The sequence below is a fragment of the Panthera onca genome, chromosome B2 (assembly GCF_046562875.1).
Source record: "Panthera onca isolate mPanOnc1 chromosome B2, mPanOnc1 haplotype 2, whole genome shotgun sequence".
NCBI classification, from domain to species: Eukaryota; Metazoa; Chordata; class Mammalia; order Carnivora; family Felidae; genus Panthera; species Panthera onca.
Window position 1 is genome coordinate 143693684 of NC_138343.1, and position 22101 is coordinate 143715784.

The window sequence follows — 22101 nt, forward strand, 5'->3', positions numbered from 1 at the left end:
CCCTCTCCAGTCTTTCCCAGCCGACATCTGCATAGCCCTTACACTGGCTGGGATGCTATATGCTCGCTTGTTTCTTTTTCTTTTTTCTTTCTCTTTGCCTTGCTTAACTAGGATGTTAGCTCGACCAGGAAAAGATACGGTCTGTTTTGCTCACTGCTATATCCTCACTATCTAGTACAGTTCCTAGCACATATATGCATTTGATAGGTATTTGTTGAATGAATGTTGTTGAATAAATAAAATGAATGTCAGTACAGACTACCGTGATACGGTAGATTGACGTAGAAATTTCTGGAAGGTACTTTGAGAGAAATATAGATAATTTCACAACTGCCTTTAAATATGATCATATTTAAAGTTTTCTATCTCAGCCAGTTTTCCTACCAACATTCATCCGACGCGTGTTTTACATATTCGAGCTCCACCGAATTAAGTTTTAAAAACCAGCACGTTTGAATGAACAGAAATATACTTAATTTTAAAAGATGCTGATTTTGAATTTACTCTGGACTTCACCCTGTGGGAAGTTTTGTAAATATGTGCAACTCAAAACTGTGAAGCCCCAAGTTCTCTCCAAGGGCACAGGATGCACTGGAATTTCAAGAGTATTGCTGTAACTCTGAAGAAATCTGTAGAATTCTTTTCTCCACACCGTAGCAGCACTCCCGCTCGGGTTTCCGGAAGATCAAAACCACCTTGTGATACTCAGGCGAGGTTAGATCAATGTTCTTTTCTGCCCTGTTGATAAGAGGGTAGCTTTAATGCTCTGCGTGTCCCGAGACTTTGTTTAGTCTCAGAAACCCGAGTTTCACGTGCAGGCGGAAGGCTGCACGTTCACCAGTGCGCCCCACCCTCCCCCGGACTCACGGGACCCTCGGAGCCCCCAGGCCCGCGTGTGGGTCGTGAGCGTCTGCGTTGCACTGCGCCCTATTTCTGAGCATGGCATCACCTTTGGCGGCGATCCATTTGCTAAAGTTCACGGCGCCCTTCAAAGTCTCCGGTCGCCGCCTAATCCGGGCCGCGCGGCCCCTCCCGGGGTCCCCCGCGCCAGCCCCCCACCGGCCGCCCCGGGAGCAAGGGCGGGCACGGCCCGGCGCACACTCCCCGCTAGCGAAATCAGGCGGCCGTCGCGGGCCCCCGGCCCCCGGGCCAAGTGGCCCCGACGTGCCTCCCGGGCCGCCGCCTCGGTCGCCCACGCCGCCGGCCCCCGGCGCCGTTCCCCGCGCCCCTCCCCTCGCCGGCTCCCCGCCCGTCCGCTGCCGCGCCCGCCGCCGCCGCCGCCCTCGGAGGCTTGTCCCTCGCCGCCCGCCGTAGCCCGGCGCTGGCCGGTCGCCGTTCCCAAGATGGCCGCGGCGCGAGCGGCTCCTGCGGCGGGCTAGAGGCGGAGGCGGAGCCGAGTCACTCCCGCACTTCGGGGCTTCGGTTCCCCACGCCAGGCTGCAGCTTACCGCCCGCCGCGGCCATGCGAGGCCCCGTGCACGGATGAGAGAAGCCGCCGCCGCCGCCGAGCTGGTCCCCCCGCCCGCCTTCGCCGTCACCCCCGCCGCCGCCATGGAGGAGCCGCCACCGCCGCCGCCGGGACCCGAGCCTGAGCCCGAGCCGGAGCGCTGCCGGGCGGCGAGGTGAGTGGGGGCTGCCGCAGCGGCCCGGCGCCGAAAGCCGGTCGCGGCCCGGCCTGAGCTCGGTCGGAGGCCAAGGGGGCGTGGGGGCCTGCGCTTCCCGCCAGGTGGTGAGGGCAGCATCCAGGCTCCGCGGCCCGGGTCAGAGGGGCGGGGTGCAGCCCTGGGACCGAGGGCACCGCGGCCGAGTCTGCCGAGGGACCCCTGCCCGAGACCGCGGGGCCGCCCGAGCGTCCAGCCCGCCGGCCGTCGCTGCAGCTTCGGTGCCCGCCCGGAACGCGGCGGGGCCGGGAGCGTAGTGGGGCACCCCTGGTCCTGCGGGAACTGTGACCTCGTCCCCGCCGCCAGCTTCAGACCGGGGGCCGCGCAGAAATTGCTTCCATCGTGGCTAAACGAAAAATGCTCCCTCTCCTCTGCCTCAATTCGAGTGAAGAAGTAGACACTCGTGAAGCAGACACGCACTGGCGGTTCCCCTGCGTTCTCCTCCTGCCCTCCTTTTGCAACCCCCCTCCCCCGTTCGTTTGCTTGCCGTCTCTCCAGTGCGAAACTGCACTTCGTCTCCGCAAACAGGCAGGTTGGTTTCCCTTCCTGAGGGCCCTTTACCGCCTTCAGTAGTAGCATTGTGCAGATTGTTGCTCACACGTGCACGTAAAGTCCAGGATTGATTTCTCTAAAACTTTGCTACCGCCTGAAGCTCTAAGATGGAACTTTGGTACCCAAAGCATTTGTTGCATTCTGTGCCTTAGAGACTCTGTTAATTCGTTTCATGTCACCTTTTTTTTTTTTTTTTTTTTTTTCCTGATTGGGAAGTCAGACTCACCGTAACTAAGAATTTACCTCTTGTATTGCCTGTGTTTGTATGTTCAAACGTCCTCTTACCCCCTGTCCTTTGCATCCCAGAGTAAACTTGCAAACTGCTGCCCCCTGTCCCTTATAGTGAAAATACCTGCCGAGTTCCTCCTGCATTACTGTCTTGCTCTGTAGTTCCACGAATAAGGCGAGTGTCTTTAGTTTTCCTGCTTCAAGACATCTAAAACAGTTTCTGTAGCTGTAGTTAGAACTGAACACAGGCGCCATATTCTTGCTTGTCGACCGGGTCAGCCCAAACAGATTTGTTTTATTTTTATAAGTTGTGAAAGTCATTCTTCGTTTCCCTAAATTCTGAGATACTTCTGTGAACTTTTAAGGAGCAGCTTCTCTAAATAATAGTACATGGTGTAATGAGAATTCATTTTGTTCCTTTTGAATGCATCTAGCGTTTTTAGAAGTTTATCAAAAAGCTTATTGTATGAATTTGTTAGTAGGTTATCTTTGGGCATTTTGACTCATGTAAGTTTTTCTTTAAGAATAATAATAGCGAGGGGCTCCTGGGTGGCTCAGTCCACTAAGCATCAGACTCTTGATTTCGGCTCAGGTCAGGATCTCACGGTTTGTGAGGTTGAGCCCCGCATTGGGCTCTGCACTGACAGCAAGGAGCCTGCTTGGGAGAGAGGGAGTCTCCCTCTCTCTCTGCCCCTCCCTCGCTTGTGCAAGCGCTTCTGCTCTTTCTCTGTCAAAACTAAATAAACTTGAAGAAGAAGAAGAATAGTGAACACTCATTAACTACTTAAAATGTGCCATTTTCTTTGCTTAATCCTTACAACAACCCTATTAGGTAGGGCCTGTTATTTCTCTTTACGAATGAAGAAACAGAGACACAAAGGTTAAGTGTCTTGTCTAAGGTTTCACAGCTAGTTGAACTCAGGTCTGGTTGCACATTACACAACCTTAAACACCCTGAAGAAGAGGTGTGATTTTTTTTTTTAATTTTTTTAATTTTTTTAACGTTTATTTATTTTTGAGACAGAGAGAGATAGAGCATGAACAGGGGAGGGGAGAGAGAGAGGGAGACACAGAATCTGAAACAGGTTCCAGGCTCTGAGCTGTCAGCACAGAGCCCGACGCGGGGCTCGAACTCACGGACCGTGAGATCATGACCTGAGCCGAAGTCGGACGCTTAACCGACCGAGCCACCCAGGCGCCCCGAGGCGTGATTTTATTACCCAGATGGGCAGATCAGAAGTTTATAATTCTGTGTAACGGTACTTTGGAAAGAAATAGATGTGAACCTTCTTAGGTAAAAGTAAAGAGAGAAGTGGAAATGTGCTGAAAAGGGACTGTTTCGCCAACTGTAAAAAGAAACCTTGATTTTTCAGTCAGGTTTTGGTCTGCCTTTGTTATAATAAAAATAGGTCAGGATAAATGGGCTTCATCCAACTTGAAGTGAACAGCAGTGTGCAGAACAAGAAGATCTTAGAAATATTTTTCTTAGCAACATTGCAGTTAATTTTACAATAGCAAATCTGTAAAACAGATTATTTGACAAAGCTGTTATTTTGTCTTTCATACACCATCATTGTCACCACCACCTGTTCAGTACACAGAGCTGACCCCTGACGGACTTACTGTAGATCATTAGGACAACATGCTTCCAGGATTCTGCAAGTATTTATTTGGACTGCTTTTATTTATGTTTGTAACGATTTTAAAGAAGCTCCATATGCGTGTTCAAAATGACAGATGCCACATTTTAATCCTGGAGACCAATGACGTGGTGATTTGTGCTGCCAAGGTAACTGGTCTGGGGACAGACAGAATAAAACTCTTCGGCCATCTTTGTTCGTGTACTTTATGTTAACATGTCATTGATTAGGAAGGCTGTTCTAATGCCCAGGTCTTTTGCAGAATGCAGGTCTGCACATGTTGGCCAGCGCACCGCCGTGACCGGTGCCAGCCCTGCACATCTGCTTGGTGCGTGCTGACGTGAGGGTCACACAGTCACCAAGGAACACAAAACAGGTTGAGAGGTGACAGTGCTAATAGTTGTACTGCCTACTGGCGGGCACCGGGTAGTTCTTGCCCTTGCTTCTGATAAGGAATTAGAAGGGTGGCGGCTGTTCGTGATTTAACTTAGAAGTAAACATGTCTTAGAATTTTTCAAGCTTCTGGGTCATTTGTAGGAAGATCCTGAGATGATAAAGAGAGACGTTAAAAACAATTTGGAACAATTTACTTTTGGGATTTCTTGAATCTGCACTTAAAAAAACACAGAACTCGGATATTAAGGCTGGTAAAAGACCGCTCCTATCTGTAACTTTTCGTTTAAAATATGTATGTTAAAACAGCCTCATTGTTCCTACTTCTTGACCTTGAAAAGTGCATGTTATGTGAACTTTAAAATCACCCTTTTTTAAGCCAAGTTACCTTTGTTTACTATTTATGTAATATGTTGCCATAAGTTCCTTTGAAAAAAAAAATGGGTTTCACTACAAAAGAGTTCTTGAATCTCGTGTCCCTTCTCTCTCTCAACTTGAATGTCCCCTTTGAGCCTCCGTGTTTCAGTCTTGACATTGGAGGTCACCTACCCTCCCTGGAGAAATCCACCTTCTGGTGCAGCTGCAGACTGCCTGGGCCGCCTCAGTGATGGGCGTGGCTTGAGACCATTACAACGTTAGATCCCATTGGTGGGGGTGGCTTCCGGCAGAGAAGCAGTGACCATGCAGCAGCAGCAGCAACAAAGGGCTCCAGCGAAGGCAGAAGCTTTCTCGCGTTCTGAAATGGGCACAGCTAGTCTTTCAAGAAGGACTTTGTAGTTCCCTTTAATTGCCATATTGTTGGAAGTTGCTTCTACTTCCTCCCGTGTCTTCTCTCGGTGTCTTGTAAATCTTGTTCTGAGCTCTACCTGAAAAATGGGGATATGAGGATTTGACTGCTTACTGGATACATTTGCTTTAATAACTTCCTGTTACTTAATAATTCCTCATTCCTCAATGATTATCTCTTTACTCATAGCGTTCTGTTGTCTCAGCCTTCTTACTTGACTCGGTGGTATCCATTCCTTTTGGAGACATTTGCATGTTGCCTAAAAGTAGACCATTGGAAATTGTTTCTTTAAAGAGAAAGTAGAAGAAATGTCAGAAAAGGAGTTTGGGCAGTGACTGCTGTGGGTCTTTTTGAGCTGGCATTCCCTCGGCAGGATAAGTTCCGGGTCCTGTGCTTCAGCCCCTGCTCAGCTTTGTCTCCACTGTATTCTTCTTGCCTGTAGAAAGCCAGAGTACAATTAGGAAGTGGATTGGCGAACATGACATCAACAAGGGAAATTGGTCGAATGATCTTAGCAACTCATGTCAACAGACCGGGGAGGTTGGCTTGTACCTCCTTCTTCTAGTATGAGAGGCGTGTGACAGAGTCTTACTCGTAAGCTTTCATTTCCCTAGACTCTGCACAGGCTGCTTTTTTCCCCTTCTCATCACTCACTTCCCTCCGCTAGTTGCGTTATACTGTGTTTGTTTATAATCTTCAGTCTTACTTTAATTAGACTATGACAGACTTTGCTTTTCTGGCTATACTTTGAGGTATGTTGTATCCTTGTCCCTTAGAGACATTTGTTTAAAAAAACCCTCAGTGCTAGGTTTTTAGTAGTGGTAAGTCTCAAGGTCACCTAACTGTCTCCACCCACCGCATAACCCACCCCCCTGAAGCCACCCCCCACAAAGAATCCTGGGCATACTTTCTGAAAGAGGTGTGGCAGTGGTTGCTGCTTTCATAAAATGCTTTTTGACTCTCGGGAGTATTATGTTCAAAAAAAGATCATGATGGTATGTGGTTTTTCTGGATTTAAATCATTAAAATGAAAAAATTTAGAACCATGTTAGAATTCAGTGCCGCTATTAAAACCCCCGCTTTTTTAAAAAGAATATTCAGTGACATGGAAACATGCTCATGATAGAACTCCTTCCAGAAAAGGCTTTATAGATAAGTGGGACCTGAGTACCTGGTTTTAAAAAGATTCTCAAGTAGTTCTGATGTTTACGTACCCATCACTGCATTCAGTAACAGAGTAGGAAAGCTTTTTGCAGAACATAGCAGCCAGAACGTGAGGTGGCTGCACAGCTGGTACGTATTTCTCCGCCAGTGTGTCTGTCCTTCCTTTGCCCTCCCTGTTCCCATTGTCCTCTCTTTCTCTATTGGCTCTAGCTCCCTGCTTCAGGTTGGACCTGCCGTCTTCCTCGGTGTTCCTGGCCGTAGGGATGGACACTTGACCCGAGCCGGTTCTTTGCAATTGGAGCTGGAGGAGAGCAGTGCTCTTTTTAACAACTATACATATGTGTATAAAATAACCAAAATGTATATAATGTGGAGTTCTGAGCCTGGAGCTGGCTCCCTGAAGCTATAGTCAGTCTCATGGAGAAGTACTTTGCTTTCAGGCAGTAACATTAATCCCCAGAGAAAGAGCAGAGGGGTCAAAAGGGCTCTTTGGTCAATTTCTTTTTATGCTAGGTTTACCCCCATTTTTCTCTTGATTTGAAATGTGAGTTCATAAATTCTCTATTTTTGCTTAAATTATGAATAGTTTGAGTTGGGCTTCTTAAACCTAACTAATGCTCAGTATAGATCCCATTTTGAAAAAGTATGTATCTACATAGAAAAAGGATTGAAAGGATACATACTAACTTTTTCCTAAGTTTTTTGTAATTACCATGTTACATGTTCTTATTTTATAATAAAAAGCTAATTATAGAGCCTAAATGCTTAACTAGTACATTTATAATTTTACGTGTCCTTACTTGGAATTGTTACTAAAATTGGAATTGATGAGATTCTATGTTTTATATAAAGAGAATATGGTTGCCAGAATTTAAATTAAATTATTTTAATTACTTAAATTTTCTTTTTTAAAACGTGTTTTTAGTATCTATGAACTAACTGCACTGACTATATCGAGATGGTTTTCTTTAATTACCTCATCCTGGGTAACAGAATTTATAGGTTAGAAATAACATGAGCAGTGGGGCGCCTGGGTGGCTCAGTCAGTTGAGCGGCCGACTTCGGCTCAGGTCAGGATCTCACGTCGAGCTCTGTGCTGACAGCTCAGAGCCTGGAGCCTGCTTCAGATTCTGTGTCTCCTTCTCTCTCTGCCCCTGCCCTCCTCATGCTCTGTCCCTCTCTCTCTCAAAAATAAATAAACATGAAAAAAATTTAATAAAGAAATTAAAAAAAAATAACGTGAGAGTGACAAAAACACAGTGTTTGCTTCATGATAGTTTCCATATTTATAGAACTATTTAGAATATATGTCTTCGTCATGTATATTATGTTAAAATGCCTTCCCCTCTCTAAGAGGCCTATGCAAAACCACTGTGTTTTCAAAGGAGCATTATTCCTTTGGAAAGTAGGTGTGGTAGGTACTTTCTTGTATCTCACAGACCTCAGACTCATATAATGGAGTGTGATTTGCCATAGATATTTATTCACTAACAGCATAGGCAGAGTGAGAATTTGTTTCTTACCTGTAAGAACATTCATTTGACATATTTTGCAGACATCTGTGGAAGTATTAGTCTCAGGGATCATTTGGATGCCAAATGTTTATAAAGTAGCAGGGAAAGCTATTAAGAGGATATTAGGCATTCTGTCAAAAGCATTTCGTAAGTGGATTTGATTTCAGCATAATTTCAGAAGAAATAAGCCTTCTGTGGAGAAAAGTGGGTACTAAGCTTTAAAGCTGATCAGATTTGATGTTTTCAGTGGAAGCTTTTTGTGCATGTGAGCAGGCTATTTGAGGATACTGCTGAACTGTAGAATGTTCTGAATAGGGCTTCTTAGAGGACAGCTAGTTGGGAGACGTAAAATTAATAGAAATTGTCAACCTTTTTACTCTGTCAGTGGGAATATTTTGGAAGGAAATTTAATACATGCATTATTTTTATTGTGCCATTAAAAATCCTAAAGTCTTTTTATGTAGGAACCTAAAAATGTCATTATAACTTGATTTTCTTTCGTTCTTATTCGAATAAGGAATTAAGCACTTACAGTGCCAGTCTTACGGGTGGTAGGACTGTTACCATTTATTTCATCCCACCTCTCAGTCGTTGCTTGTAGAATTACAAGAATTGGAGCTGGAAGGGAATTTGGAGCCGTGCCCTTCATTTTAGAGATGAGAAAAGACACCTAGAGGGGCTACCGCCTCACCAAGGTTACAGTTGAGGATCCAGGTCTCCAGGCTCTAGCTTCCCTTCCTTTTATGTCACACTGTGCTCCCCCGGTTAGGGTCCAAAGCTAAAGGTGCCCTTCAGCCACCTGACTGCCTAGGCCAGCATCCGCTCATACCCACGTGACCAGTTACTCGGCAACTGGGGGATACTATTTTCCGGATTGATTAGAGTTTACAGCGTACAGCAGTGATGAAAGATTCATTTTCAGGAAAAAATGCACCTCCCCCCCCAAGCTCCCCCGAACTCGTTGTACACACCTTTTTTTTTTTCTCACGAAACTTTAAGTTCACAGAATAAAGAGGAACCACTGCTCAAACCTTTTTAGTTATCTTGCAGTTCTTTTCTGTGCTCAGTCTCTAGATTAAGCAGACAGTAAGATTGTCATTTCTGTTCTGGGGTAGTGATATTGAAACTCTGGCCGTGACTGTGACCTACAGTAAGAAATAAATTTTACAACAGTATGTGTATGTTATATAAGTGAAATAAAAATTTATCAGGTAACGTTTGGCCTTATATGATACACTCTGATAATTCTGTTCTGTTAAAACAGTTGTTCACCATGATGCATTAAATTGATTTTATTACCCACAAATGGGTTGTGACCCTCACTTTGAACAACTACATGGCTCTACCAAAAATAAAAAAAGGTGCTGTTGTACTTTGTCCTTTGTCCCTTGAGATTAAGTCAGGAGAATGGCACAGCGCTTATCCACTGAGTGATAGTGGTGAAGAAGGTGGGCGAGGTTAGGATCTGAATATTTCTTCCTTGAAAACAGTGTAATTTCCTCAAGTCAAGAGTAAGAGCACATCTTACCCTGGCCCTTCCGGGCTGTTCTCTTGGTTGGTTATCCTTAAAACACAGCAATTGTAAAGGGAGGTTTAGAATTTAGGATTAATTTTAGAGGAAAATTGAAGTTGGAATATACGAATACCTTTGATATTTTATTTTTCTCTAAAACACTGATCTGTATTTACATTTTTTCAAATAGAGTGGCCCCTAAGTAGGGGGAAAATCCTATTTTCCCTTCCCCTGCCGTGTGTGTATGCGTGTGTGTGCGCGCGCGCACAGCAGTTTTCAGTACAGTGAAGTATACTTTAAAAAAATTTTTTTTCAACATTTTATTTATTTTTGAGACAGGGAGAGACAGAGCATGAACAGGGGAGGGTCAGAGAGAGGGAGACACAGAATCTGAAACAGGCTCCAGGCTCGCTGTCAGCACAGAGCCCAATGCGGGGCTCGAACTCACGGACCGCGCGATCATGACCTGAGCCGACGTCGGCCGCCTAACCGACTGAGCCACCCAGGTGCCCCAGTGAAGTATACTTTTAAGAGAAGACGGCCTGGAGAGTGGAGTCTTTTGCCCTCTCTTTACCCTGTTAGTTATTCCTCTTGCTCAGGGTCTTCTCTTCAGCATTACTTACTTCAGAGTCAACCTTTCCTTGGCCCCCTCCTCCTGTCCCTTAGGTTAAATTAGGTCCTTTTGTGACAAGCCCGCATAGCCCTTGTACTTGGCCACCGCAGCGTGTGTCGCGTTTTGTAATGAGATATCTGTGAGCAGGTTTGCTCATTGTGCCTTGCCTTCCCCTAACGTTAAGCCCCGTGCGGGCAGGGACATGGTTTTGTTGACTTTTATATCCCACTTCCTGGTACTGCATCTAAAGGTTAGTAGGTTTCCCTGATACCTGTTGGACGCAGGCGACAGTGAATATGTTGGTTAGAGTGGGAATTTGGTATTAGATAGGCTTTGAATCTTACCTTTGATTGTTAGCTGTCTGCTCTTGGGTTGTTATATAACCTCCCTCAGACTCAGTTCCTCGTTTGAAAAACGGAAGAGTAGTAGCACCTACTTGCTACGTTAAGATTCAATGAAATAATGGCCTTTTTACATAAAGTGCTCCGTATATACTAGGTATCATGGTTACAGTTCTCTTCTTCCTTTTTGGTTTAAAATGAAAAAAGGGGAAGTCCACTGTAATTAATTTTCTTAAAAAGCCATCACAAATGGCTTAGGGACTAGCTACTTTTAAAAATAACTGCAATCATCTGCATTACCCAGGAAACATTTGTTTTTTCTATGTCTGCAGAAGTCAAAGAAGGGAGAAAAAGGATTTGGGGACCTGATTTTTTAAAATTCTTTCTTTTGCTTCACTTATTTGATTTATTTAGCGTATTATTCCTAAAGGTGTTTGGGATTCTGACTGTCCTTCAGAGGGTCTTAAACCATGGTCTTGGAATCACAAATTTTTTGCTACTGATTGAGTAACTTGTTTAGGTTAGTAGGCACAGCTCAGTCTTTTTTTTTGAAGTTCTTTTTAGTTGTTTATTTAACTTGACATGTCTATAACTTAGGTCAATATTAGTCTTTTTTTTTTTTTTTAAGTTTATTTAGAGAGGTGGGGAAGGGCAGAGAGGGGGAGAGAGAGCATCCCAAGCAGGCTCCTCACTGTCAGCACAGAGCCCAGCGTGGGGCTCGATCCCACAGACCACGAGATCAAGACCTGAGCGGAAATCAAGAGTCAGACGCTTAACTGACTGAGCCGCTGAGATGCCCCCAGTACTGTTCATTTTTTAAAATGCTGTATGCTGTATTCAAAAGTAATATTTTTCAGATCGATCTAGCTGCTTCCTCAGAAAAACAAATACAATTTGATTAATAAAACTAACTTAATCAGCCAGATATCTCACTGATTATAAAAGCTGCATATCTATTGTGTCTGAAAAATCTGAAAAGTATAAAGAAGAAAGTAACCCATCATAATCTTACCACCTAAATATAGTTCCCATTAACATTTTAGCATTTATTTCCTGGGTTTATCTATGTGTGTGGTGTCTATGTGTGTGTGTGACACACATACATAAATACATATATACATATATACACACACATTTTTTTCTCCATACAGTTTATCTTCAAAAGCTACCATATCATGAGCACCCTCTTATGTTGTAAACATATTTAATGACAGAGTATTCCTCTTTATGTATATGCCATAATTGAATTGTTCTTTTTTTCATTAAAATAATTTTTTTAATGTTTTATCTTATTTTTGAGGGACAGAGACAGAGTGTGAGCACGGGAGGAGCAGAGAGAGAGGGAGACACAGAATCTGAAGCAGCTCCAGGCTCTGAGCTGTCAGCACAGAGCCCCATGCAGGCTTAAACTCACAAACCGTGAGATCATGACCTGAGCCGAAGTTGGTTGCTTAACCGACTGAGCCACGCAGGCGCCCCAGTTATTCTTGAATTGTTTTATAATACATGTTTCCACTTCCTGTTAATGACTTGATAAAAATCTTTATGTAAACTTTTAAGTATTTTAGATTATTTCTTTAACATAGATCACTAGGTCGTAAGATAGTTAGAGTTTTAAGACTCTTGAGACGTCGCCACGTTTCCTTTTAGAAGGTACTCAGTTGTTTTACTCATACTGATGTGAAAGACAAAATGCACTGGATAATCTCAGTTACAAAAGCATAGTTTACACAATTATGAGTTATAGATAGTTAAGAGAAAAGAGGTTTCTTATATAGTGGGACAATGAGACATTAGTTCACTAACAGTCTTCTAAACAAAAGCCGTAGTCATCCTTCATCAGTGCATTCAGTTCTAGGCAGTTCTGCTTCTGCTTGCTGTTTACTTAGTCGTTTTATGAATCCATCTTCTCGACTGGAGTTCAGAAATCCTGACTCAGTCCACTGGTATGGTCTTAGAGCTGTTGAAACATGCCATCAGAAGCCTGTACCCAAAAGTACCTGGCACAGTCCTTTTCCCCAAGCTTTGGGACAGCCCTTCTTTGTTGAAGATAGGCACTCAGGCCTATAGCCGATTGCAAGTGCTTTCTGGGAAATGGCAGAGTATAACAAAAACCTATCTGTAGGTGATGGGAAACTTGACATGACTCTGGTTAATTTATCACTGCTAAGTTTCAAAAGTGTAAGATCTAGTGGGGATTCATGATAAGATTGAGGCAATGGATAAGAAAATTTGGTTGTTTCTGTGACATGCAAAACAAGATAAAAGTCAGTCCAAAAATCTTTAGATAAAATATTTATAAACATAATGGTTAACTTTCCTGTCAAGAAAGAGTGGATATTATGTCTAATTTATGAAAACGGAAAACATTTAATCTTTATAGAGAAAAACGATCTTCACAGGTAACATATAATAGTCCAGATATAATAATATACCAACAATATACTAAATATACAGTTAGAATATTCCAAGACTATATCAAGAATACCAAGTAAAGAGATTCTGTAAATCTGGAACAGGTCTTAAACATCTATGTGTATTTATAAAATTCCACAGGTAAGTGATAATGAATTTCCATTTGAGAGCCACTGGCCCAGATAATCCTAGATTCAAATTAAAGAACTTGGGACAGGGGAGCCTGGGTGGCTCAGTCAGTTAAGCGTCCAACTTTGGCTCAGGTCATGATCTCATGGTCTGAGTTCGAGCCCCATGTCAGAGCCTAGAGCCTGCTTCAGATTCTGTGTCTCCACCTCTCTTTGCCCCTCCCCCACTACTGCTCTGTCTCTCTGTCTTTCTCTCATAAATAAACATTTAAAAAATTAAAAAAAATAACTTGGGACTAAGTGAACAATATAAAAAACATACCTGAATTATGCCTGAATATGGCTGTTGTCTAATATCCAGCAAAGTAGGTCCAGCACTCTGATCTAAACGTGTCGTGGACAGTGAGGGCATTGATAATTCTGTAAGAACTTCTACAGCAGGCCATTTTTGAAATACTACGACATCTTACCCAGACGAATTTAACCTAAGCATCTCCTCTGATTTCGTAACTCATCAACATAGTGACACATCAAATAAATCTTATTATTTCTAGCACCTCTCCTTTTACAAGAAGAAAAAACAAATCCTTTGTGATTTTCCAAGGCCCCTGTGGGAAATCTCAAAGACAGTTATAGGTGTAAAAAAATATACTATTTAGGATTTAATTTTGGGAAGGCAAGTATAGAAAGTTGTCAGGAGTTCTGAACACTTTGGTTAAGATAGGATTATGGCTTACCAAGAAGTGATGCTTGAGTATATATTTAACCAAAGTAACAATAAAGATTTTCAAAGTAAACATAGGGGGTGCCTGGGTGACTCAGTTTCAGCCTAGGTCATGATCTCGAGGTTTGTGAGATTGAGCCCTGCACTGGGTGGGGCCTGCTTGGGATTCTCTCTCTCCCTCTCTCTCTGCCCCTGCCCAGCTTGTGTGATGCTCTCTCCCCGCCCTCTAAATAAATAAATAAAATTTTTAAAAAAAGTGAACATGGGCGTAACATGATTGATTGTAAAGGACCTTTCCTGCACGAGAAACTTTTGCTTTCTTAAACAATGAAGAACAGTTCAGGCAGTTACAGTATGGGAGTGTTCATTAATGGAGAGTGTCTCAAAGAGGAGGGAGAAAGCTTGTTTTATGAAACATGGAAATCATAGAGGAAGATAGAGGTGGGTCTCTAATAGGCAAGGACATGGTGGCCCCTCAGGTTAGCCATTTCTTGGACCACAAAAGGGTGGAGGGTTTCTTACTGATCGTTCTCATCCAGGAGCACAGAGCTCAGGTGAAACTGAACAGCTTTCACAAGTGTTATGTGTAAGTGCCCAGCTCACCGTGTTTTATTTATAACATTGAGTATCTTCATTTGCGTCAAGTAATTTGAAGTAATTTACTTAATTGTGAATATCTGGACATAACTTTTACAGGCTCTAAAAAAACTCTAAAGAAATTTTTTTTTCTTTTTAAAAAATTGCTTTGGTTCATATTTATTCACGTGCTTTTGCTCTTGGATAGACTTCATTTTTGGCTGCCTAATGTTCATTTAACTTACTGAAGTGAACTTCTAAAATAGTATTTCATCAAATATAAGATGCCCTTGATTGTCAGATGCACTATAATTTTATATATCACAAGGGAAAAAATACTGCAATTAAACTATGGCACAGTGCTTTTTATATCATTGTAGGAAGTAGTGTAATATCAGAAATGTTAAGATGTGGAAAATGCATGTTTTAAAATCAGTGAAATAGGGGAAGGTCTTGACTCCCATTGTTTTTAAACTTGATGTGATATATGTGGTGGTGTATATACAGAGGAAGCTGCTGGCTTCTACATGATTCTGATAAATTCACGAAGAGTATAAAGGAAGTGGGATGGGGTAGAAAGAAAGTGGGATGTAGTTAATTTTTATTACAGAAAATTTGAATAATCTCAGTCTACCAGTGGGAACTTTGGTTGTGTAGCAAACTGGATGCTGACTCAGTTCTCTGATGTTTCTATTCCAAGAGGCTGTTGGTGATCTTAATTTAACCAGTCCTTTCTTGGACTTTTAGGGTGTTTCCATTTCTTTTCCTATTATAAACAACGTTATGGGCATTCTTTTTAGCTCAATCTTTTTTTTTTTTTTTAAAGTTTATTTATTTTGAGAGCGAGAGCGAGCGAGGGAGTGTGTGCACATGTGAGGGGGGTGGGGCAGAGAGGCGAGAGAATCCCAAGCAGGCTCGGTGCCGTCAGCACAGAGCCCGACGTGGGGCCCCGTCTCACGAACCGTGAGATCATGACCTGAGCTGAAATCGAGTAGGCACTTAACTGACTGAGCCACCAAGGCGCCCCTTTTTAGCTCAATCTTTATGTGTATCCAGGATGTTTTATTAGGATAAAATTCTGAAAATGTAATTGCTGTATCAAAAAATATGCTTTTATATTCTTTAGTTACAGTCTGCTATCCTTTAAATACAGAATTTTACATAATGAGTTTATATATAATGAAGGCAACGGTACAGGCTGTTGGCAGAATTTGATAATACAGAGATGAAATAGAGGCCAGTTGACCCATTAGGCAGGACCTGGTAAGTTCTTCAGGTTTTTTTTTTTTTAAGTTTTTTAATAGTATTTCTTGTATAATATAATACAAATACTTGTGTATGTGTGAAATGGGTAGCCTGATAAATTATCCAGCAGTGCACGTGCTCTGATGTGAGATCACCCAGGTGAAGAAGTAGACCGTGAGCAGCCTCCTAGAAATCCTCTCTGGCCCCCACACAGCCACTTTTCTGCCTCTCCCCATTACCTGGACACTTGCTGATATTTTCCAGCTTTCATGCAATACGATGTTTTGTGAAATTCACCTGTGTGGTTTGTTTTGGGTAGTCTTGGTTCTTTTACTCTTGTTGCTGTAAAATATGTAAAATATTCTGTTGTGTGGATATATCACAGTGTATGTATTCATTATTTTTTAACCATAGTAACCATCTCTTTTTAAATTAAAAAAAAAATGCTTTTACTTACTTTTGAGAGACAGAGACAGAGTGAGAGCAGGGGAGGGGCAGAGAGAGAGAGAGAGAGAGAGAGAGAGAATGAATCCGAAGCAAGCTCCAGGCTCTGAGCTGTCAGCACAGAGCCTGAAGCGGGGCCTGAACCCACGAACCATGATATCATGACCTGAGCCGAAGCTGGATGCTTAACTGACTGAGCCACCCAGGTGCCTCAGCCATAGTAACCGTCTTTAAGTGTGCAGTTCAGTAGGGCTTTATGTCCATTCATTCACACTGCTGTGCATCAAGTCTCTAGAACTCTTTTCATCTTGTAAAAGTGAGACTCTGCTCATTAAATAACAGCTTCCCACCCCCCCTTCCCACCCCTCTGGTCCCTGGAACCCCCATTCTACTGTCTTGTCTGCTTGTCTCTTCCAGGTTCCTCATGTAAGTGCAGTCATACAGCATTTGACTTTTTTGTGACTAGATTATTTCACTTAGCATAACGTCCTCAAGCGTCATCTGCGTCACAGCATGTCAGAACTTCCTTATTAAGGCTGAATAATATTCCCTTGTATGTATATACCACATTTCGTTTGTCCATTCATCTGTCCGCGAACACTTGGGTTGCTTCCATCTTTTAAGGTTTGTATAATTTTAAAGATCTTTGATGTATATTGCCAAATGCTCTTCAGAAAACTTGTGTTCGGGGTGCCTGGGTGGCTCGGTCAGTTAAGCGGCTGACTCTTGATTTTGGCTCAGATCATGATCTCACAGTTTGTGGGCTTGAGCCCTGCATCAGGCTGTGCACTGTTAGCTGTTAGCACAGAATGTCTCCCTCTCTCCCTCTGCCTCTCCCCTGCTTGCTTTCTATTTTTCTCAAAATAAATAAAAATAAAATTTGTGTTAATTTTCACTAGGAACCTGTGAGCTTTGTCTTGCCATTACAATGATCATTAAAAAAAATTTTTTTTAATGTTTATTCATTTTTGAGAGAGACAGAGTGCATGTGGGAGAGGGACAGAGAGAGAGGGAGATACAGAATCTGAAGCAGGCTCCAGGCTCTGAGCTGTCAGCACGGAGCCCGACGCAGGCCCAAACTCAAAAACCGTGGGATCATGACCTGAGCCAAAGTCGACACTTAACCAACTGAGCCACCACCAGGCGCCCCTACAGTGATTATTTTTAAGTCTTTGTTAGTGTTTTGATTACTTGTGAGGTTTAACTATGTCAATTGGTTACTTACGTTTCTTCCTTTTGTGTCTTAAAAATTATTCATATATCTTTCTTCTTGACTGTGAACTACTTGAGGGTAGTAACTATCATCTTAGACATTCTTTTTATCCCTGAACTGTCTAGTTCTGTGTCAACTACATGAGATGCCCAGGATGTGTTTGGTAAATGAATGAATACATTTGTATGTGGTTGTATTGGGACCTCATAAGACTGTATCCTGATACAGGATAATACTGTCCTTATAGTACTTTTTGGTTTGTGACCAGTTATAAAAACATTTCTGAAAGTAGTTGCATAGTAAACAGTCTCAAGTAGTATTTGATAACTAGACTCAAGTAACATTCGATTAGAAGTTATCTTTATTTTAGGCTTTTTTTTTTTTTTTTTAACATTTCTTAGGTTAAACCAATATGTATTAGTTTTTTCAAGTAGGCAGCTTTAAATAAAAGTCATTTTGATCTATTACATTTCTTTTTTCTCCTTAGTCCTTAGCCCATCTAATCGTATAATTGCCTACCCCTTTATTTTCTTTTAGGTAGAGTAGATAAGCTTGACGATACTATTCAGTCGAGGCTTAGGATCATACCATTAATCACTTTGCTGTATGGCTGTTTTTAATCCTTGTTAAGTACTCAACCACTAACAGTTTAAATATTTGGACAGTTTCGAAGAGAACTTATCTTGCCACATATGGGTGTCTGATACAGAGCATTTTGTGCAACTCTGACATCTCTGCTCTGGAACTTTTGAGTTATGTTCATCGAAGACTATGAGGTTGTCCTTTGGTGTGGCTTTGATTATGCTTTTTGTGCCTCTTACTCCTTGGGGTGTTTGGAGTGGATGCTCCTTGGAGGATCCTAAGGCAGCTGTCAGAGTGAGAACTCTGACACTGGTGACTTTGCTTAGACACCTCGTGGATGTGTGATTCCAGGAGTGCTTGTCGGGGAGTAAGTGAGGAGAGCCCCAAAGAGAAGGGTGAGAGCATTGGCGGGGGTGGGGGGGCACAAACGAGTGGGGAGAGGTGGGTACCAACACGCTTCCTGACTCACAGGAGCAGTCAGTGTCCCAACAGGTTTATACAAGGAAAGTCTTACGAAGAATTATAAAGGAAAATGCTTTTAAGGAAAGTTTTTTTGGCAGCATATGTCAAATAAACTCCTTTAGTGAGAGGTTCCCAAACAGGTGCTCAAATTATCAGCCTGCAGTGAATTGATAAAATGATAGGGTGGTGATGTTTTTCTATAAAATTACACTTATTTTCCAGGCTAAATTGTATGTTTTTGGAGATGATGGTGGCAGTAGATTTTATGTATTTTCTGTATCTTTTACTTGGCAAAGCAAAATGGTGGCAACCTCTTATTGTTTGGTTGCCTTTCAACACCTCTTCCCCCGCCCCCAGTCACACACTTAATTTTGGAAATCATGTCTTGAACTAAAATAAATAATTTAGAAGTTGTTTGATTACACTCACTTATCTGATGAAGTAGGATGTCGGAAGTAAATTGAGGAGAAATTCTTCTGGAAATATCACAAACGTCTGCCGTGAAGTTCAACTTCAGAGCTGAGTTTTTACTTTGTAAAAGAGTTTTGCTTGGCTCTTTGAATATCCAGAGGTTACTGAACAGGAAACCAAAAGGAATTGTGCGTATTGAGGAATGATTTCTAAAAAGGGAGACTGGCTGGCCTGACTCTGTGCAGTAGATTTAAGAAGCCCACCTTAACTGTAGTGACAGGTAGTCAGTAGTAGTTTGTGTCCCCATCCCGTTTTAACTATTAAATACCCTGTACCGTTTATTAATCTCCCTTGAGCCCGGCTCATGAATTAAGTGTCAGGCAGTGATAGGCCAGACCATGGGGCGGCAGCGGGTGGTGGATAAAATGAAGACATGGCTTGACCTGATGACCAGGCCCTCTACGGGCCTTGATTAGCCCCAGGGAGCTTTGTGAGTTAGAAATCTCCCCACCTTCAGATTGAGCTAGAATCAGGGAGGCCGCACATTTCAGTTAATCGCACCGGTGAAGAGACCTTACGGTGCGTCCCCACACGTTTGCCCTTCAGCAGCAGCCAAATTTCAGGCTGATGCTGGCGGTCCAGGCCAAATAGACCCGCTGAACTCCTTGCCTCTTAGAATTCAGAATCTGCATTCACACTGACCATCTTCCCAGTTCCTCAGTGCGCTGTGTTCTTCCCCAGCTTCTCGCCTCTCCTAGATCGTTTCCTGTGTGTCAGCTGCTCCTTCCTGCCTTTTCCGCTGGAGTCCTTCCCGAAGGCACTCCACTTGTGAATATCCCCACACTCCCCCAGACGGATAGTAGTTTTATTACATAATAAGCATAATGTAAAATGTGCCTTGCCTTCAGGGGATTCATAATCTAGTTAAGGAGAAGAGATAAAATAACGGAAATTTGATAATTCATAGTCTGGTGCAGAAGTGGTGATAAATTTACACCTGCATCTACTCGTGTGCCGTCATTTGAGTGCTATAACCTGCTGTTTTACGTCACGATGACAACAAGCTTGTAAAATAGATGTGCATTCTTCAGATGAGCAAAATGAGACTTTAAGAGACAGATTAGGTGAGAATACCTGCAGCTGGGACTCATCTGTATTTGTTACGCTTCAGAGTCTATGGTTCTCTATCTTATGTGCTGTTTCCTTAGGCATAGATGTGAAAGGACATGGCGAAGGATCTAAACAATAGCTTGTTTTAGCAAGAATACCACAAGGATGATTAACTGCCAAATACATTATGCAGGAATGGGAAGAGGTCTCTTTAGGCTGAGGTGGGCATGTTGTGTTATCTGAATGTATTGTGAGTGATTGCCATGTCAGTAAAAATATTAAAACATCGTTTTTAAATGGCTCCATCATATTCCTTTTTATGGTTATACCATAACCTATTTAAGTTATTACCAGTTTCTGTTTTAGATAGGACTGCAGTCTGGGTGCTCTTGTAAAATTAACTTCTGAATGTAGGATTCAAAAGGAGTCTTTTGAGCACTTTTAAGATTTTTAATATCTATTGTTAAACATTTGCTTTTGGAAAGATGGTACAAATGTACAGTGGGCCACAAATAGTACTTACTGTTCTTTGCCCTTTGTAGCTCTGAGTATTGTAAGAAGCCTTTACTAATTTAATAGGTCAGACGGGGTTATCTGGTTTTAATCCGAGTGTCTGGTTACTGGTGTAGGTGGAACTGTTTTCATGTTTTATTGCTATTTAAATTTGTTTTGTGAATTATCTTTTTGCATTCTTTGCTTATTTTCCTGTTGATGTCTTAGGGTTTTTCTTGCCAGATTTAGTGAGCCTTTTATAAATTAAGGACAATGTGTTCTTTTTCTCCATTTTAGCTTTTAATATGGCTTAGTTTTTTAAAAATATATTAGCGTTTTAAATGTTCGCACAGTTAAATCCTAAAAAAATTTTTTTAATGTTTATTTATTTTTATTTTTTTTAACGTTTTATTTATTTTTGAGAGAGACAGAGACAGAGTCTGAGCCGGGGGGAGGGGCAGAGAGAGAGGGAGTCACAGAATCCGAAGCAGGCTCCAGACTCCTAGCTGTCAGCACAGAGCCCGGCGTGAGGCTCAAACTCACAAACTGTGAGATCATGACCTGAGCCGAAGTTGATGCTTAACCGACGGAGCCACCCAGGTGCCCCCACATAGTTAAGTCTTTAAGTTTTCTTCCATTTATTAAAGCTAGAGAGTCCAACACATGAAATTAAGGGAAAATAATTTTAGACCCATTTTCTGGAAAAATAACATAAATATTTATTTATTTGTAAATATTTATAACATAACATAAATATTTATAATATATAAATAAGTGTTTATAACATAAATATCATTTTCTGTGATATTTTCTGGAAGATTACTGTAGGCTACATGCAAGCTGTAAAGGAGCTTATAATATGGGCTTTATGTATTTTTACATCATTGGAAACCTTCTTGCAGTAAGTTGTGCACATAGTAGGTCCTAACTGTCGATGGAATGAATAAGAGTTAATTCGATGAATTATCACTGATAACCACTTCAGTAAATTTCACTGGTTCTTGGCACCTTTTCCTCTGGATTCTCTGTATGCACTCATTTTCTGAGAACTAGTGAACTAATAAAAAGACACAGGAGTACCCTTTCTTTTAGGCTTATATTTCTACTGCTTTTTGCATCACTGGTACTGTATGTTACATGCCTGGTAAGAGCTTTGTTCCTGGAAATGGTATTTGAGTGAGAGTTAATGTAGAACCTGTCGTAATATCCCAGCTTCCCTTGTTTTAGTAGAAATATTCGATTGCCTTCCTCTCAGATCCTGCTAGTTTGCTAGTGCTTTTTCATTTTTTTTTTTTTTAAGAATTTGAATAAGTGATTAAATGAGTTAATTTGGTATGTGGAGATCTGTACCATACAGTTTTCCAAATTTATTACTATTCACAGTTTCTTTAAGAAATGAACAGGTGAGATAGACTTTCTTGGTATTAAGGTGCTAAAAGCTTGTACTAACCTTAGTGTATGTATATTTGAATTCTGGACTATCGAAAGCATTGCACATCTAAGTTATCAGAAAGTAGTCAGAGTTGTAATTTACATGGAGCATAAGAGAACTATAGGAGTAGGGATCTTGCTTTTATTGTTTTGTTTTGTTTTTTAAATAGCTTTCTGTGCATCAGGAAGTCTCTGATTCACATCCAGGTGTTCCCCCCCAACCCCAAGGGGAAAAAAAAAGCATAAGAAATAAAGTAGCTTTATTGAGATATAATTCATATACCATATAATTCACCTATCTGAAGTGTCCACATCAATTGGTTTAATACTTTCACGGTTTAATACATCTGTGAATGTATATGTAACCACTACCACACTCAATTTTAGAGCATTTTAATCACCTCAAAAAGAAACTCTGCACCCTTTAGCTGTTGCCACCCTCAAATCCCCATGCCCTTCAAC

At 41.9% G+C, this 22101-nt stretch overlaps 1 protein-coding gene across 9 annotated transcripts in view; it reads left to right on the forward strand.

Moving 5' to 3' along the window:
* Positions 1-792: 792 nt before the first annotated feature.
* The window catches only part of MAP3K4 (mitogen-activated protein kinase kinase kinase 4), a 113033-nt gene continuing 91724 nt past the window's right edge, over positions 793-22101 (forward strand). For 2 of the 9 annotated variants that reach the window (XR_013555847.2, XM_078447544.2), the window contains exon 1: positions 793-1622. Coding sequence is in view for 7 of the 9 variants with exons in the window: in XM_078447544.2 (XP_078303670.1) it covers positions 1483-1622 (140 nt within the window). In the remaining 2 variants the exon portion in view is untranslated. The remainder of the gene's footprint in view (positions 1623-22101) is intronic. The other 7 variants (XR_013555846.2, XM_078447543.2, XM_078447542.2 and 4 more) reach the window with 7 other exon arrangements.